The sequence below is a fragment of the Diadema setosum genome, chromosome 11 (genome assembly GCF_964275005.1).
Source record: "Diadema setosum chromosome 11, eeDiaSeto1, whole genome shotgun sequence".
In the NCBI taxonomy this organism is placed as follows: domain Eukaryota; kingdom Metazoa; phylum Echinodermata; class Echinoidea; order Diadematoida; family Diadematidae; genus Diadema; species Diadema setosum.
The window spans coordinates 23,927,599-23,946,741 of NC_092695.1; the positions used below are offsets into that span (position 1 = coordinate 23,927,599).

At 38.8% G+C, this 19,143-nt stretch overlaps 2 protein-coding genes across 3 annotated transcripts in view; one reads left to right on the plus strand and one right to left on the minus strand.

The window, feature by feature from the left end:
- Nucleotides 1-1,331: 1,331 nt before the first annotated feature.
- LOC140234667 (nucleoside diphosphate-linked moiety X motif 6-like) lies at nucleotides 1,332-10,771 on the minus strand. The gene is made up of 5 exons (XM_072314699.1): nucleotides 10,543-10,771; nucleotides 6,062-6,265; nucleotides 5,299-5,354; nucleotides 4,074-4,173; nucleotides 1,332-1,736 (listed from the first exon to the last, which is right to left on the minus strand). Exons 1-5 carry the CDS (start codon nucleotides 10,742-10,744, stop codon nucleotides 1,411-1,413), a joined length of 888 nt encoding a protein of 295 aa, XP_072170800.1. The 5' UTR covers nucleotides 10,745-10,771; the 3' UTR covers nucleotides 1,332-1,410.
- Nucleotides 10,650-19,143, plus strand: part of LOC140234666 (NEDD4 family-interacting protein 1-like) — a 32,811-nt gene continuing 24,317 nt past the window's right edge. Inside the window, exons 1-2 of one of the 2 annotated variants that reach the window (XM_072314697.1) lie at nucleotides 10,650-10,780; nucleotides 11,312-11,357. In XM_072314697.1, the coding sequence (XP_072170798.1) occupies nucleotides 11,331-11,357 (27 nt within the window). In that variant the 5' untranslated portion in view covers nucleotides 10,650-10,780; nucleotides 11,312-11,330. Of the gene's footprint in view, nucleotides 10,781-11,246; nucleotides 11,358-19,143 lie in introns of both variants that reach the window. The other variant, XM_072314698.1, reaches the window with a different exon arrangement.

Below are 19,143 nucleotides of genomic sequence, written 5' to 3' on the forward strand. Positions count from 1 at the left end.
AAAGACAAAGATGGATGGATGGATACATAGAAATTAACACACACACATGGGCACATGTGTGTGTTTCAAATTGAGAGGATAGATCATGCAGGACATCAACAAATTTCTTGATGCTGAGGTAGACTACAGTACATCATCTGGAATGAAGAGAGCAGTTCCATTTCCTCAATACAGTGGACTCCCGTTATAACAAAGTCCTCAGGACCGGCAGTTTTCTTTCATTTTATCACACTTTCGTTATAACCGAACTAATAAACAAAAAACATAGAGCCAATTATGTTGCGGCCTAAATTTTTACTTCGTTGTAAACTTGATTTTGTTGTAACCGTTTTCGTTATAACAGGAGTGCACTGTATTACACATCATAATAATGGAAGTTAATTAGGCCCACTTTGAAAATCGTGCTTCTTTGTGAGATAACAGTGGAGTAAGTATCAGATATAAAATGTATAGCTACAGAAAACAAGAACTGCAGCAAGACTTTTAATGGTGAACCTTCTTATAATTCAGAGCACAGTGCACCTACCATACCTTTTCATATCTGTGTAAATTTGAGCATGAAGACAGATTTCCAGACACGTGAGGAAGACTATCATTACCAACTTTGAATACCTGAGCACACCTGACATTCACACACACCACGTAATACTATACTTGCAGAAAATGATTGGCCGAGGAGTGCAAATACAGAATGGCCCACCTGAAGGATTTGAAATGCTTTTGAGGTACATGATTAAAGCCCAGAGACAAAGTCAAGGGAGTTACAACATCCCCCAAATTGTGATTTAAAGCCCAAAGTTAGAACATTCTGTATATCATCAATAACAGAAACCATCATCTGTTATATTTGTCAGTCCACATAATCTGAGAGTAACACATACCTTCCACTTCAATTTTTCTTTGTCAAGCATTTTTGCACCATCAAGAAGCCCACGACTATCTAGCACTACACCACTGTATGCAGTTCCAGTGACTTTGTACCTCATGCACGCAGTGGGCACCCAAATTGCATCCCTAATTTGATTATGAATTGGTTTCTTAGTATGTCATTTGTTTCCGCAAAAATGTCCTGAGGGCCCTGTTTCATAAAGCTGTTCATAAAGTTACGAACAACTTACGAGCAACTGGTGATCAGTTCTGATGTGCTATACTTATCATCAGAATTTCCATAATTCAGCACAAGAACTGATCACCAGTCGCTCATAAGTTGTTCGTAACTTTATGAACAGCTTTATGAAACACCCCCTGATGTGGGAGAACATCACCCAGCACATCACCAAGAACATTCTGCACATGGGAGACTATTTTTATCACATGATCACATTCATCCAGTCAGCAATTGGTATTAGACTAACTCATATAATGTAACCAATTGTGAATCACTTATAACAGAGCATGAAGGCAATACGGTCATATATCGGGCACGTATCTGTGAAACAGCTTATATGTCATGCCCTTGTAGACGGACGGCAGTTCGTGCATGCCCACGTCCACCTTGTCGAAGCCTTCAGCAAGCCCGTGTCGGATAAGCTTGGCCATGCGGCACGTCAGGGGTGTGTGCTCATTGGACAGGGTGAGTTCTTCCACCGGAATCCAGCCGGCGTTGCTCACCTCGGTGGTGCAGATGTTGATGTCAAAGGTCAAGGGTCGCAGCCGGGTCACAACGTAGATATCGGAGCGGCCAAACGCACTGGGGACCTTGTGCTGCTGACGAAAAGCAAGCACTCCCTGGAATTCTGGGTCAGGGCATAAAAACAAAGCAGAAATTCACGAGAACAGAATACCAGTAGATTTCTTGGGGTGAATTCAAGCAATCAAGAATAAAATTATTTTTGTTGCTGTTGTTTTTTTTTGTTTTTTTTTTGTTGCAAAGAGGGCTTCTAAAGCCTGCCGCACGCTATACGACTCACGACTATACGACTGACAGACTTTGATACGAAATAAATCACAATAGCCTTAGAATGAACACTCTTGTTTATATCAGAACTGACAGATTACAAAATCTGTCAGTCGTATAGTCGTGAGTCGTATAGTGTGCGGTGGGTATAAAGATAATAAAAAGTTTTGGTACCTCAAAAGTGTCCTTGAATTTCCTTGTTTTAGATTGTGTTTCAGGTTAAAGTACCTTTCATATAACTAACACTGTGAGACTTACTCGCCCCAAAGTGCTCTCATGTCTTAGTAACCATGCAATTAACTGCGACCAGCAGCCCCATACGCATAGCGACCAGCAGTCCCATACGCATAGCGTAATCGGGCTTCACATTGTAGCATTCAGGATCATGACAGATTTAGTATCGCAGGGTAAATGTCAACTTAAAATCCCATAAATTCTTCAATTTGAAGACTTACCAATTAAGTTGAAGTATTGAAAACAGGCTTCGGGCAACGTTTGGTTCTGCCTATAGTCCCTTTCTGTTCGAATTGACGACTGAATGTGACTCGGTCGACAGGACCTTAGGAGAGCTACATACAGTACACTGAATACTACAGCCAGCGCATGCGAACACATCACATGCAGCCCGCACACAAATTTCAAATCCATGAACGGATAAGATGTTTGTGTGCGCATGCGCTGGCCATGGTATCCAGTGTATGTAGCTCTCCCAAGGTCCTCTCGACCGAGTCACATTCAGTCATCAATTCGAACAGAAAGGGACTATTGACAGAACCAAACGTTGTTCGAAGCCTGTTTTCAATACTTCAACTTAATTGGTAAGTCTTCAAATCGAAGAAATTTTTGGATTTTAAGTTGACGTTTACCCGCGATACTAATTCTGTCATGATCCTGAATGCTACAATGCGAAGCCCCATTACGCTATGCGTATGGGGCTGCTGGTCGCAGTTAGCTATGCGTACAATGGGCTGCACGCTGCTGGTCGCAGTCAGTGGTTTCGTACAATATTTATCGACGCTGTACAGCGTTGGCTCTGGTACGAAACCATTATTGCATGATTACTAAGACATGAGAGCACTTTGGGGCGAGTAATTCTCACAGACAACGTACTTTAACCTGAAACACAAACCAAGACAAGGAAATTCAGGGAAGCTTTTGAGGTACCAAAACTTTTTATTATCTTTAAGGCTCATACACATTTGATAGGACATGGTTTACTGTGCACAAGTGTGTTAACTCGGTAAATTATTTACGTTAACTGTGTTGGAAAATATCCTATAACTTTCATACAAATTCAGGAAATTCCTCTGCCAAGATGTTTTCATTGCAACTGATTGACAAATTGCCCTACATCGACGTAAATGATTACGCAGTACCCGCTGCATGCTGTGAGGATTACGACCAGCACCAGCTGTCCGGTGGAAGCTCGGTGGTCTAGTGGAGATGACGCCTGTCCGGACATCAGGAGGTCGTATGTTCAAATCCTGCTTGAGTATGTACGTCCAAGATTTCTTTTATCGTGGCTACTTCTAAAACCCTGATCAATGCAGTGGTTATTTATGTCAATGTAGGGCAATTTGTCAATCAGTTGCAACTTTCATACAGTTGTACATATTAATATACCACATTCTTTGATCTTTCTGTATGATCCCCTGCACATACTACCTCCTGCAAATGTGATATTACAATTGAAATGCAGTTTTTACTAAACAAATTGACAAGTCAAGGCTCACAAAACCGCAAACCTGTAAATTCATATGTGGCTTCAAATTCATATCAAAACAATATCCAAAGTTTTAACACGCATAATTATGTTTCCTTATGCTTTGCAGCAAGCCTGGCATTGAAAAAAAAAAGGAATTACAGTGTAAGAATCCATGATATAAAACTAAGGTAACTATAGTAAACATGGTACAAGTATTTTAATTGACATGTGTGTCTGCAACTGTGTGTGTGTGGGTGTGTGTGTTTTGGCTTGTAGAAATCATATATGTCTCTATTTTCAGCAACATCACAATGAGTCCCGAAGCCTGCACTTTGAAAGCATATAACTAAAGAACAAAAACTTAAATAAATATGTCCTGATAGTCACAGTCTTGGCAGTCATGACTCAATTCATCCAGTACCCCTGGCTCCCTGGATACAGGGTTCTCATCATCCTCTATTGGTAACCCACCTGTCTTGATGCCTGTCTCCTCATAGACCTCCCTCATTGCTGTCTCAGGAATGTCTTCTGCCAGAGAGGCAAAACCACCCGGAAACTTCCATCTTGAAAGCTGATCAAAAAATGACAACACCAACAATTTGATGACAATTTTTTTTCCTTTTTCTTTTATTACAGATACCTTTTTTTTTTTCAAAGATAAAATACAAAAGCACCCATAGCAATATGCTTTCACTCTAGGTTAGGAAAAACTCAACAGTGATAGAATATATATAATGACACCACATAGATAAAACATTAGATAAAACATAAATTACACATAATATACCTGGATGTCTAGCTTTGAATAAAGACAAAGCTTTTGAGTACATAGTATGGTGTGGGCAAGGAATTTATTACAATAGGAAAAGTCAGCAAAAAAAAAAAAAAAAAAAAAAAGCACAGATGTCCGAACTGTTTTTGAATTGACTTAGAATCAACACAACAAACTGCCAAGGTTACAACAAGAATGGACATTCTTACTGTGCTGTATACAAGCTATTAAAACACCCAAGCTGCCATTCCTGCATTTTGTGTTTTGTTTTATTGTTGTTGTTTTTTCAATCAAGTTTCACTGACTGTGTCTGGGTTTAGGGAGCAATCAGGCCCATGTGTCCTTGTGTTATTGTCACTCAGGTATATGGATAAATCAGAGCGAGTGAAAGCACAAGACAGCCTAGACCCTTAAATTCACAAAATGACACATCACTGATGTACCTATCTAAAGACGATTGAAACCTTAAATGTGATTATAAAAACAATGATGAAACAATTGAATATGCATATGTATGCCTAAGTCAACGTGGCTTTAGAAACTGACAGATGCATTGGAACAAATAGACAAGGACAAGACAGTTCTCAGACATTATATGAATTACTCCTAAGTATACTGGTACTTAAAATTGAAATAAGCTTTAATTTTTAATAGGATTATTGGAAAGTATATTTTTGATTAACATACTGGCCACTGTAATCAGTACGATGAACAGTCACAACAATTTTCTGACAATCTTTAAAGAAAGTTAAATCTAATATAGCATCTCTACACAGCATTACTGAGAGAGCTGATTTCTTGTTAATCTTTATGATTCTCTAATCAGAAAGATTTCTCAATTTTGGCACTGATATGTCAAGCAGCACAATCTAGAGTAATGTGGCAAAATATGTCGCAATGGGCATATAATGGACGTGATCTCACCGCATTTTTATCCTGGATCATGAGCAACTCCCTTGTCTCTTCATTCAGAACCAGTCCTATACATGCAAAAGGAATCAGGAAATCAAGTGGTCAGGAAACTAACAGCCATCTGGAGGCTTGCAAATGAAGAACTCCTGGAAAAATCTAAGAACTTGATCTGTGGTATGTTGCATGAGAGTCCTTTGTCAGCCAAACTCACCATCCTACAAAAGAACACTTACAAGTCATTTCTTGTTAAAAAGAAAAAACACCAAACACCAAAAACACCAATACTGCATACACACATAAATAAAAAATTTGTTGGACACTACATAGTATATGTAAGAAAAATGATATTGTTTTTGCTTGAAAACATTCAAGTCAGATAATTGTCATTACTATGTATACACAACAACAACAATAAAAGGAAATATTTTTCCACTTGCCTGAAATGCTTAACTGAATGAGTGTCCAAAGACATTACTGTAAAAGTGGAAATTTTCGGTGTTGAAGTTTTTGTGCATTTTGCTTGTTATATGTACCACTGTGTAAGGTCTCGATTCCGCGGAATTAAAAACAAAAGAAATTCATCTCACTCGGCAGAGAACAAAAAATTACTCACACGAAAATATCCACTTTTACAGTAGACTGGCAAGCACTCTCTTACTTTACTTGTCTATAAACGGTAAGTTTTGGGGGCACGAGGCCTGAAGACATGTGGGTGAAAACCAAACTCACTACAATAGTTGAAGATGAGCACTGTGTTAAGTATGTAGGTTCTCACCTGCCACGCCCACTGTGTGGCTTGCAAAGGCTGGCAGACGAGATGGACCTTCCTGTAACCATAGCGATAGGACAGCCAGGTCGTCTTCTGCATGGTGGTATGTGAAGCCGCGCCGGGCTGCAACGACGATCAGATGGCTCTGATGGATTGGTACGTGGAGCCAGACTGCATTGCATCCATCCCGCCTCCAGGCTGCCACGGAATCTAGGTAAAAGGAAAAAAAAAAAATCCCTTGCCAAGTTCACCAGTTTACCACTATACTGCACTCACAGTTGGTTATCTAAGTTCGAATCATACTTGTTGTTAATGATGTTGAATTCATTTGTTTTCAATATCATTTTCATTGCAAAGGTATCAGCACTGTCATCATTTTATCATCAGAAGTAGTAACATCAACACCGCCATTACTAGAGTGGTATATTTGTTCAATGAGATAAAAACTGCTAAATTTCCAACTGTGATTGTGGGAGGGTACTGGTAGAGGTTATTGTGGTGGACTGGCTTGTAACTTATGTTCATTCATTGGGTACATTCAAATGTTTTTACTTTTCTCTTCAATAACTAATCATCAAAAATTAATCCTCTAGAAAAATTCTAGAGATTAGCTGAAAGAGCTTCACATGATTATACAATGTACATTGTATACCTGTATTTCAACTATTTCAGAATGTTGGCCTGTTTGACACTCCATTGTATAGACTCTGCTACTTGGAAAATGTCACTGCTTTAGATGACATTTTCCACATAGTGCACTATTTGTGAAATGATGTCACAAAAGCAATTATGGCATTGTGCGCTCTTTGAAATGTACCTGGAAACAATTTCTAACAAAGCAATTGTGACATCGTAAAGCAATAAGTGGGCTGATGATAGAGACTTTAAATCTGAAGAGGATGGACCTGGTAGCCTGACTGCTGCCACAAATAGTATGCAGCAATCTTCCAGTATCTTCAGTAAAGTAAAATAAAGACATTGCAAGCTGCATGCTTCGTCTGTCACTTTGTGAAATGGCACAGATAAATTATTAAAAACGATGACTTTACATCCTGCTTCATCACACCGTCACTGTACGATCCAGCTAAAACACTGCATCCGCCACATAATTTCTCACCTCACACATTCTCCATCTTTTGTTTGAATGTTTTATTCTAAATTCTTGAAATATAAAGCAAATTTTAGACTACACTTCTACTCTGCCTAATCTCAGGTTTCTAATTAAAATTATGGGCCTCCGTGTCTCCAAAAGTTTACCGGTAGTCAAACCTTGGAGTGGCATACTTGCCAACTCTACCGCTTTGGGCGGTAGACTACCGCTTTTTAGAGGTTTTGACCGGCTACCGATTTTCTCTTCTGATCTACCGATTTTGTAGCAAACCTACCATAAAATGAAATGGAAGTCATATTTTCCCTTCATTGTGCGTTGATTCCCTAAAATAAGCTGGTAATTAGAATACTAATAATAATTTCAAGGAACTCGTTCCTCAAAAACGCCGTATTCAGCCTTCTAATATGCACACATGTATAATATGCACTCTGCAGTGGCGCACTAGTCTCTATCATATCTACGTGCGTGCAAGACTTACTGTACACGTGTACGTGTAGCTGGAACCACGCGTAATAGTAATATTTTGGTAGCTCACGTTCTGCAAGAGTGAATGCTACGAATGGAAACCCTCCCAAACACTGCAGAAGAAAGCAAATCTGCCACATACAGGAATCTCACAGCCAGGTCATCTGCTAATTAATTTAGGGCAAAATCCTGAAATAGGCCCCACCGCAGTGCGCATGCCCCCGTGCGTTAGCAAGCAAGGGTAGGTCCTAGGGTTAGGGTTAGGGTTTAGGGTTAGGTAGGGTTGTATTTATGGTTAAATTGGCCGTTAAATTAGTCGAGGGACATTAGGGAGTCCTTCCAAAAGCAAAAAAAGGGAGAAAGGGAGGACGAAAGATGCTATGCTGTGGAAATCGGCCCTACTGCTGTATCAATCTCGCGTAAACACCATTTGGTGGGGCCGCATTCACGAGTATTATACGGTGGAAGGAAGCCCCACCGCCGTGCTTACCTACCGATGAACACCACGAGCCGCAGTAGTATTTGTACGGACACGCAGTGGTGGGGCTTATTTCACGAGTATGCCTAATTTAGATTTGGTGAGGGCAACATTATGTCTTATTCATCAAACTAGCTCCACAATAGAAAGTACACTATAAGGGGAAAAATTATTTGTCAATATGTTTGTTTACTTTTTCACATATGCATAGCCTACAAAAATTATTTATCAATATGTCTGATTTTATTTTTATATGCATATAGTCTACAAAATAGTTCAAGATTTACATGGATTATATGTTTTTTTTTATCAATACCAAGAACCCTTTAAAAAGGTTAAAAAGCATGCACCAAATCTCATATTTTGATATTGAAAAACAAAAAAAGTCCACACCGTGGGAGGGGGGACACCCCCCTCCCACAACCCCCCCCCCCCCCCCCCTCGCACGCAAGCGCGCTCGGGCTTGGTCGCTTCGCTCCCTCGCAAAATCTACCTCTTCAAGATTTAAAAATGTTGGCAAGTATGGAGTGGGTTTTTTACCATTCACTTCAGGGCTGCACTCCTTATACCTCATCAGTGAGAGTGAACAAGTGAATAAAGCACTATAGATTCGGCGGTAATCATGTAGAAATGCACACCTACCGTAGCGCGTTCGCTTCGCCGTTTGTCAATCAAATTTTATGCAGCTATTGGAGATGCTAAATTGAACCATATCAGAGAGTTTTCATGGAATTAGAAAGCCGAAAAGGTAAGAAAAATGAGAAATCGGAGTTGAAAGTACGTTGGAAAGTTACGTCGGAAAGTAGTGCACCGATTTAATCACATACATGTAATTTGAGTAGTGTTGAAAGGAATAGAATGAGGTTGAAGGAAAAGTGGAAGAAAAAGGTTAGGCTATTAACCGTTAGTAGGAGGGAGAGAGAAAGAGAGAGAAAAGAAGATGAGAAGGAAGTTGAATTCAAAGGGGATTTGTTTCTAGTAATCTACATAATTTATAGGCCTAATTTATTAAATTAAAAAGAATAGTATTACAAAAAGTGTATGTTATACAATCATGTATTAACATTGTGAACTTCTCATAAAGTGCTCATTTTACCTAAAAAGAAACAGAATATTGAAATTAAAATGGTAATATGTTTTTAATTGGTAAGTTCATCTTAGGGATAGTAAAAAGTAATTGTTTTCATGATAGTATTTATTTTTCCATTTAATTTTTTGAATCATGTATATATACAAAAACTGCAACCCCAGTATTTGCTCGTTTTGTAGTAAAAATCCATTTTGTTATGCAATATTCATGATGGATAATTCCCATTTTTTCATATATCTTTTACTGTTTTGTACACATATTATCCATCCATCATTTAGTCAGCAAACAATGTTGACAGATACACAGTCACACGCAGGAGAAAATTAACTAAAATGATAAAAAACAGACGCATCGAGATCACTTTCTTTCTTCCACATTTTACTGTCGAGCCGACGTAACATTGTGGTTAAACACCAAACAAGCGGCTGTATTACAGACTACAACAATCGATTATCATCGTTATATCGCTCTCCCACATAATCGATCATCCATCATGCTACACTGACACAGCCGTCGATCGGCGTACTTTTGAGTCAAAATTAGCTACTTTTCTTCTGTAATTGACAATGAAATTTCATGAAACCGTCAGATATGGTCCATCTTGACATTTCTGATAGCCACAAGAAGTTTTCATTGACAAATTGAAGGAAATGGTAGGTGTGCATGGTGTGCATTTGTACATGATTACCGATTCGGCTAGATCTACATATATATATGTATTATATATTATATATATATATGTATTATATATATTATATATATATGTATTACATATTATATATATGTATGTATTATATATTATATATATGTATGTATTATATATTATATATATGTATAGACCTATATAATATACAAATAGTCACCTCTGTCTGCTGATAGTTTTTAATAACCACAAACTCTCAGGGCAAAGTATATTTGTATACTAAATGGAGTAAACCAGCAGACTGATCATGGGTGACTGAGACAACTTTAGCAAACTATCGAAACCCGGGCGAGTGTTGAGCATTTTAGATAACGTTAGCAATAACACATCAGGACTGTCATGTGACCAGTGACAGAGCGAGAAGGGATTCTAGAAGTTATCTCTCTATCCGTGCTCAGGCCAGCCTTTCACAACATAACAACTCTAAATCAAATGGCAATGCAAAGGCCAAAGTAGTGATCTTAGGGTGCCGGCACTTGTTTGTTTGTGTGCGATTAAAATTAGCCACCCCTTCATAAGTTTTATCCATTGTCCCATTGGCATTGAGGCCTACCACCGACCACTGCTACCACTCATGTTGCCTTTCATTATCCACCTGTCTATACGTACGCATGCACCGCGTACCGCGCCGGTAACTTACTGTCTAGTACGCTATCAAACGACGCGTCACCAATGGATTGTGACGTAAGATCGATGGTAACACAGTTAAACCGGTCCTTCTTTGCTTCAAACACTTGTCTCCCTGGACCACCACTTCCATTGCTGCAGTAATTCCTTTTGCTGCACTGGTACCACAAAAAGCACTCTTTCTCGTTCCATATGACGGGAAAAAGACGTGTCATTTGGACGTGACTGAGTCTTTTTAAACCTCCCGCGAGGTAAAAGGCCGATTTCACAAGCATTTTCACTTCCGGATTATTAGTCTTGCGAGGCCAAAGTTAATAACAAACCTCGCTCTGCATTTGCAATTATATTGAATTCTTTAGCCGATAAAAGTTTACTCAGCTATCAATTATCCATTAAAAAAAAAATAAAAAAAATGCTACTAAGTATATTATGATGTAAAGTTGACTTACACTGCAATCAACTGAATAATCATACTAACAAATTGTATTGGATCATTATCGTACACTCGCGAGTGTTTTTTTCGCAAGAGTATCTTTTCTCGCTCTTCTAAATCTTGCGCATCTCTACGGAAGTGCAAGCGCATTTTCCCAGTATTCTGCGTGTGTATTCCCACCCCGGCCGGACCGTCGTGCATGTATATGAGTATTACAGTAGATCTACCCATAGATCTAGTAACGCAGTGGAGTGGGCAAGAGATCAGTTATAACTTGGTTGCAGGACTACTATGGAAAAGAATCTCTGTTCGTGAGAACAAAACCAACCCTTCGTTATCATACATTTAGGAAGTTGATCAGACTGAACATGGAAAACCCGCCATCATATGACGAGGTAAGGAAGGTCTACAGGAGTTTACATCTGACAGACTATTAGTAACATGAACACGTTATAACAAATATTTTACAGTTGCCTACGTCTACTAAAAATGTTAGACACTTTCTTTGTTAGGTCTAATTTTTTGCTGTAAATTTACCACCGATCTACCTAACGGTTACATACAACACTTCCATTGACATGTGAATACTTTGTTGACAGTATAAGAATGAACACTACTAGCAGTGAACACTCACACTAGTTCTAGTCACAGTACATAATCACTGATAATCGGAGTATCATCATCATCATCATGGACATGGTAATGGAGATTCTGTATTGACCTATTGTGAAAACATACAGACTCTTCTGTAAATTTACGTAGGCCTATGTACCATAACATGCTCTTTATCCGTTTTGCTTATGTAATATGTATTTCCTTTCCAGTTTCATAGATCCCATTGTATGAATTTACAAATTGTAGTCCTAGCTTAGTAATCATATGGTAATACACTAGGTCTAGATATTCTATGTTTGCTCATCCATGCTTTGAAATGCAAAGTGTGTATCATTCAATACTCGCTGCCTGTAGTAGGATAATTTGCAAACTGTACATATGTGGACCTGCATGTAAGAAGCTGATCACTGATGGCATTGACAAGGGCTTGATTGATAAGCAACAATCATTGTTATACGCTGTTACTGAATCTATGTTTTCGTTCTGTAAATGCACGGACTTGCAGAATAACAGCCAATGGCTGAGCAAGTTTCCTTTTTATTACCATGTTGAAATAAAATGATATGAAATGAAAGACCATGAACATTTCACAACTATGTTGCCAAGAAATTCAAACCATGACGACAGTGGTATTATGCTGATGGTGCGTAGCTAAACATTAGTATGGCATTACAATGTATGTCAAGTGTCTGTAAGTGATTGCCTCCAGCTGCTCAATCAAAACAGAATGATCATGATACTTAAAAAGGAAAAAAAAAATGAATATTGCAAAGAAGTTAGTGCTAGATAATCCTCTTTGAAATGCAGTAAAAACAAACAAAAAAAGTTTGTGTGATTATTTGTTTGTTTGGGGTTTTTTTGTTGTTGCAAAGAGCAGATTATACTTGTGCTGTTCATACACTTTGCATGCACCCAAAATCAATGGTTTAAAAGAATGATAATTGCAAAATGAGGAAACTAATAATTATGTGTGAAAACAAAGACAAAAACAAAAAACAAATTGCTAAAACACTATCGGGGGGCATGCTGTATGTAAATGATGGAAATTGAAATTGATTTTTGCATTGTGATGCAAAAAAATGAAAACTCCTGTGTGTGAATGGGCCATTTAACTGATTTCTTGAGACTGCCTTGGTCAACCAAAGGATGATGACTACTGGGCTATAGAAAAATGTCTGCATTTAATAGAGGGGTTATTGGACATGATTAAAGCCCGTCTGCACTAGTCATTATTTTGATGCCAGAACTTTTTTTGTAAAGAGCGCCATCTATCAAAACTTCCGGTGGCCGGGTTACATCCACGGAACTCTAGTCAAAACTCTAGTTCTGTGGTTACATCGTTATTTTATACTGTGGCTGCGCTGATCGCCGCCTGCCGGTCAGCGCACGATCTCACAGCAGCTTGTGCGCATACGCAGAGCCGAGAAAACACACACAAGCAGTGCATATTATGGTGGGGTACCGAGAGCCCAGCCCGGCCCGCCCGGCGCGGCCTCGATCTTTCGGCCGATCGCGAGGGAACGGGTTACTTGTCGCGAGAGAGATCCACGACAATCCACTCACTCAGCCCAATGACCTACTCACCAGCGTAGCGAGCAGAAAAACATCGCTGGGCGGTGAATTACTAGTACTGTAATGTGGCCGTCGGTTTCTTCGTCGGGCCAGCGAGCTGGGATTTGTAACTTCTGAACTATAATCATTCGCCTGATTATGGGTTGGTCAATTACGATGACATGTGATTAGTGATCGCATTTAGTTTGTTGGTTGTCAATTCCAGCTCGTAAATAAACGTAGCACAGCATGAACACGTATTGTACCAACGATCAATCACATTTCCACGAAAATTTATCACCCACCTCGATCTCCGCGGTATCCTATCACCGGCCCTGTGTAGGCGATACACCGATAACGGTTTCGCTATACCTCACTTTCCCGTACGTTTTGCATAGTTGATTTTGTGTTGTTTATTTTTTCATTACATGTACAGTTGTATATCATAATCAATGTCAAGGCCCTACGGCTACAACTGTACAAATGCTTGTAAACATGAATCACATGCATAAATATGAATATGTCAATAAATAAAAAAAAAAAAAAAAACAGTCCAGGAACCAAAACAGTAAAGATCGAGAAGGACGACTAAAACCCGTGTCCATGAATGTCACTGAAGATGGTCGATAGTAGGTGGTTGAAGATAGTAGGTCCTTATAATAATGATGATAGTAACAATGAGGATGATAATGGTGATAATAATAATAAGAATAGTAGTAGTATTAGTAGTACAAGTAATTGTATCAGCAGAAGCAGTAGTAGTATAGTAGTGACAATAATAATAATGATACAGTAATAATAATGATAAATTACTTCATGAAGCGTTGAAATCCAATCTGCAAAATGCTCTTAATCAGTCTTGTCACAGAATAACAAATCTAATGGACAAGTATTTCAGAAATGGCAACTCTGCAACATACATAAAACCAGGCCTCAGTGGATTCCATCTCCCTGTTCAAAACAAACCTCTTGAAATTTGCGCAGCAAAGGCTACCAAATAATATAGAAATTGTCTGAAAGAAGCAAGTGAAAGGCTTGCATAGAAACTCATTATGAAGGAGTCCTTGGGACCATGGAAATTACAGTATATCCAGCGAAATTGAAGGTTTACACAGAAAATGTTTTCAGCTGAATAACTTATGAAAGCATCGCACCAAGGAACAACATTTTAGGTATTTTTATACCGAGATACAGGAGATTCAGGTGTATTACTCTTTATCTTTTGCCAAACACACATCTCCAGAAGGATCAGACCACAAAGGACTTAGTTAGGCCAGTAGGCAGGTGCATATTGCCAATTCTGAATTTGTACCCTTGCAAAACTTTTCATCCGTGAGCACTAATGATTCGTAATGAATTCAACTTTATAATTTCGTCCCTTTGCACACTGACTACTTATAGTACCATCCAAAGATAATGTTGCAGAAAATTTGATTCAAAAGACGGAATCCATGCACATGCAGGTGCAGGGTTATAACTTGGTTTATCCCGAAGCTCAGACAAACATTACATGAGCCCTGTCTATAGCTTTAGGGTTGCTAGGGAATCCATGATTGTAGAAGTGAACTCAATACGAACGTTTATTGAGCCGTCACTAAGGTTTTGTCATTACTAACAAATAACCAAAAGGCATGTACACCCCACATGACGCCAGTAATGATGTTCAGTAAACAGGTGTAATTCTGCTGGAATATCATCACAAGGAATATTTGTCATGTGGACAGATGCATGATACACACAAACTAATACAATATGTATTCGACATACAGTGCTTTCCTGATATTATAGGTTTTGTGTATTCTTGAACAAAGGATCTCTACTTTGTCCGAAACTTTGACCGAAATGTCCGACCCTTTTCAGCAAATATAATCTGCACTGATTTTCAAGACAGTAATCGTCTTAGTAAAAAGTCACATGAACTGTCATCACTCGGGGAAGAAAAAATGTCCATAAATTTTAATACGTGTACACAACTAAAATTGTCTACTGCTTGTGACAGGATAAATTTCGGAATGTATACCGTGTTATTAGTGTACTGCATATTGTATGCAAACTTCTGCAACAAAGGATCTCCATAGCAACCCTTTGCGAGCAACCGATTCTAACCCTGTATTCTATCTTTTGGATCCAAATGTTTTTGACACAGGTTGAATAGTTTCTGTCACGGTGCAGGTAAGGAAATGTTCATAAATTTGAATACATTATGGAAATGGTCTGTTCGAATACAACTGTACGTTACAAAATGCTCTGTCGTGCGGGTTGGCAAATAAAACGCCTAAATTCCCTCTACAGATCAATTAGCAAATTCTCAATAACCTCGAAATAAAAATAAAGTGGTCATATCGTATCGATAAATGTATCTTTTTGTGACCTGTATAGTCGGATGTCGTTCGCAATGTTTCTACATGAAATGCGGGCTACTTGTGATTAGGAATTCTGACCTTAGTGTGGTAACTGAAATAGTCGAGCAAGACATGGCTTAGTGCTCAAATTTCATGCATACTTCCAATGATTTCTAGACCAATTCGAGAGCTTGTTCCAGCTCATAAGGTGTTTTCTCCAACATTCAGGAGGAATTTCAGTCAGAACTCTGAATCCAACTATTTTTGACAGGTTCTCTGAGCTGTTTCTGCCACTAAGCAGGGACGAATATATAACTTGAAATTCACTACAAAACTGGTCTAGTACGCTATGCAGGTGAGTGGAACAAAGTGGAACACAAGATTTGTGAGTATTGATGTCAGACTCAGAAACGAAGTCGCGTTTCCTTCTTTACCAGAGTTAGTTGCATAAATCTCAGGACACCTAGGACAGAAAAAGAAACGAGTGATTGTTTCCTTCTTTGCTCTTTGTGTTTATTGCGAAACTGTTTCAATACACATGTATAGTACCATGGTTATCATGTACAAATGCTAAAGGGATAGGATTAGCTTGTGCTAATGTGAAAACCAACCACAGAGAAAAATATATTATCAAAACGAGATCTGTAGGAAATACACCAAACACTCACTACCACAGTTAATGTATGTGTAGGCATAATGACAACACACCAACTTACATTATATATTTCTTTCACCATCCACTGCACAGGGATTTTGACAAGGGTGAGCACATCCCGTTTGCATGTAAATCTTGCACATATTCTGTCTTGTATATTTTGGGGGATAAGAGGCTTTGCCATTTTCAACCTTCAAATCCATGATGATGTCGAGTTGCGAACTTCACAGTCTACATCAAACCAACAGTTTATCATGGAGGTAGGAGATAGACCGCCATGTGTTGATATAGAGAAGCATCCCACCTCACGAACTATAAACCCTGTTCTGTCAATGAGGATGTGCATATCATATTCATATATGTTTTGCTGGCAGAATGTGCATACAAACGTTTTAGCATAGGGATGGGGTGAAACAAAGTCTAAATAACTAGTTACCGCAAGATGGAGGCATAATAAGTAGCTTTGCAGACAATAAAAATACAAAGAAAATGTTTAGAAATATCTGCAGCCTTTGCAGACAATAAAAATACAAAGAAAATGTTTAGAAATATCTCCATCCAATACATACTTGTATACACATTATCGGTAAAATGTCTTGTACAATTTTTTTTTCCACATGTAGTTTTATACATGTATCAGCCACAAAGGAAGTTCGTCATCTCTGGCGTGTTCTGTTAGATTTTCTCACCTATTCAGCATTTTACAATATCACTAGTGTCTTGAAATGAACATAATGTCTCATACAGTAATTGATACCTGCATATAAGTGCATAAAGAATCACTCATGCGTAATAGATAGTAGGCCTACAACAAAGGGATACTTCACTATGTTACATGTACTATGAGCACACATCTCATAGAATAATCGTAAGACCTAACCAAACTAAGAGCAACCAGTGTCGTCTATTGAAAGTATGTTGCAAGATCCAAGATACAAGGAAAATGGTTGTGGAAGGAATATAAAGTTCGACCCTATAACCATCTCGGTACCCTTTGACCTCCTGATAACCTACATAGTGCCCGTTAGCAGATGAGTACTGTACTCGGTTCTAATGGCCCAGACAGAACAGGAGGGAACCACTCTTCGATTGCCAGCGCCCAATTTGTCGTGCTGCCAATGGACGTACAATGTATGTGCGATATGACGCGTGACGGTATGATCTGTTGCCCCTGTCTGCGGCCCAGGCGTGCTGGTTCTCCAGGTTGTGGCGAACGATGTCGAGTACAGCTGGGTCCAAACAGAGGCGACGGAATCGTGCAGAGAGCGAGTGACACTGCATGTTAGCTTTTCTGCAGCATTTTTTCTCTACGTCATGCGCCATCTCCCTGCACCGCCCACATTTGCACCATGGAGGCACGGCTTCTGGCTCTGGCTCTCGTGGCGGCTGTGGCGGTGGATGAACAAACTGCTCGAAGAAATCTTCGAATAGTCCAGCTGTCCTTTTCAAGTTCGTGATGGCCAGCTCATTGACTTGATCCCTGGTGAGCACCTCCACCTTGGCCTACGCATGAGAGACAGAAATAAATAAGAAAAATAATGAAACAAATTCTGCCTACAGCTGTACATCAAAAGTACTGTAACACAAAATGCGCATGCATTAAAGGGAAGGTAAACCCAAAGAGCAATGTGGATTGAGTGAAAGCAGCAATATTAGTAGAACACATCAGTGAAAGTTTGAGAAAAATCGGACAATCGATGCAAAAGTTATGAATTATTAAAGTTTTGGTGTTGGAACTGCTGGATGAGGAGACTACTAGAGGATATGACGTATGAGTGGACAACAATACAAAGAAAATATAAAGGATATTCAACAAAAATTCACTTTTCTAGAATTATGAAAGAGCAGTGGACCAACCGCTTTCAGAAAGCAGGGGGAATAATTATTGCTACCCTTAACATATGTCAATATCAAGCAAGTTGATGGAATTTGTAATTTTCATGAAAAATGGATTTTTGTAGTATTTTCTTTATATTTTCTTGATATTGTAGTCCACTCATACGTCATAACCTCTAGTAGTCTCCTCATCCAGCAGTTCCAACATCAAAACTTTAAAAATTCATAACTTTTGCATCGATTGTCCGATTTTCTTCAAACTTTCACTGATGTGTTCTACTAATGTTGCTGCTTTCACTCAATCCACATTGTTCTTGGGGTTTATCTTCCCTTTAATTCATTGACTGTTGATTGTTTGTTTTTGTTTGCATGTTGGTTGACTAGACATCATAACATTCAATGGTAATAGATGATATTATCATGTATTAAGACTTGTTGCTGCAATAAAGGATGCCCATATGGCGACCCTAAAAGCTTGTTCGAGCTCATGCGATGCTTGTCCGAGCTTCGGGAGCAAGTAGGAGCATAAAACCATATTGTGTCTCTTGTGTCCAGTATTGTTTGTTGCAGGTTCTAGAATTGTTGTCAATGCTAATGAACGGGTTTCTCATGTATTCAGATTGTATTTTTGTAAACAAATAATGACAACCCAACAAACTTTGTCCGCGCTCATGTGAAGTTTGTAACAGCGTCGTGAACAAGGAAGATTCTGACTGTCTGTGACAAGTTCTTCGAATTGTTGTCAATGAGCGCATGGAAGGAAACAAGTATAATTGTGTAAATCTGGATACAGTACGAAAATGGTTTATGGAGCAGATTGCAAGTTTCTCCTCCAAATTCAATACGGTCTGTGGGAAAACCAAACCCCGTCTTATCAAACCCCACAAGCCACAGGCGATTAAATTACCACTATAAAACATTGTCTTTGGACTTATATGCTCTAGGCGTCACATTAGTATGATGGTTTTATGGCAAATACGTTTCTAAAATATTTTATGTTGAGCATATAGGTTCAGGTACATAATTTTGTCAGTCAACTTAATCAATATTTGTGAGTCAAATCATGTAGAAAATCTTTCATTGTACCAATATATCTTCCATATTGTAATTCATTTAGCAATGCATCAGATTTTCTTGAGGTAACCCTGAATCTTTGGTCATTACTAAACTACAAGATACAAT

Excerpts from the sequence above, each read along its gene's own strand:
- LOC140234667 (XM_072314699.1), bottom strand. The coding sequence starts at position 10,744 with ATGACACGTCTTTTTCCCGTCATATGGAACGAGAAAGAGTGCTTTTTG. Across the intron at positions 6,266-10,542 it reads GTTTGATAGCGTACTAGACA|ATTCCGTGGCAGCCTGGAGG; the intron begins GTAAGTTACCGG and ends CCTTTTACCTAG. Across the intron at positions 1,737-4,073 it reads GGAGACAGGCATCAAGACAG|AATTCCAGGGAGTGCTTGCT; the intron begins GTGGGTTACCAA and ends GCCCTGACCCAG.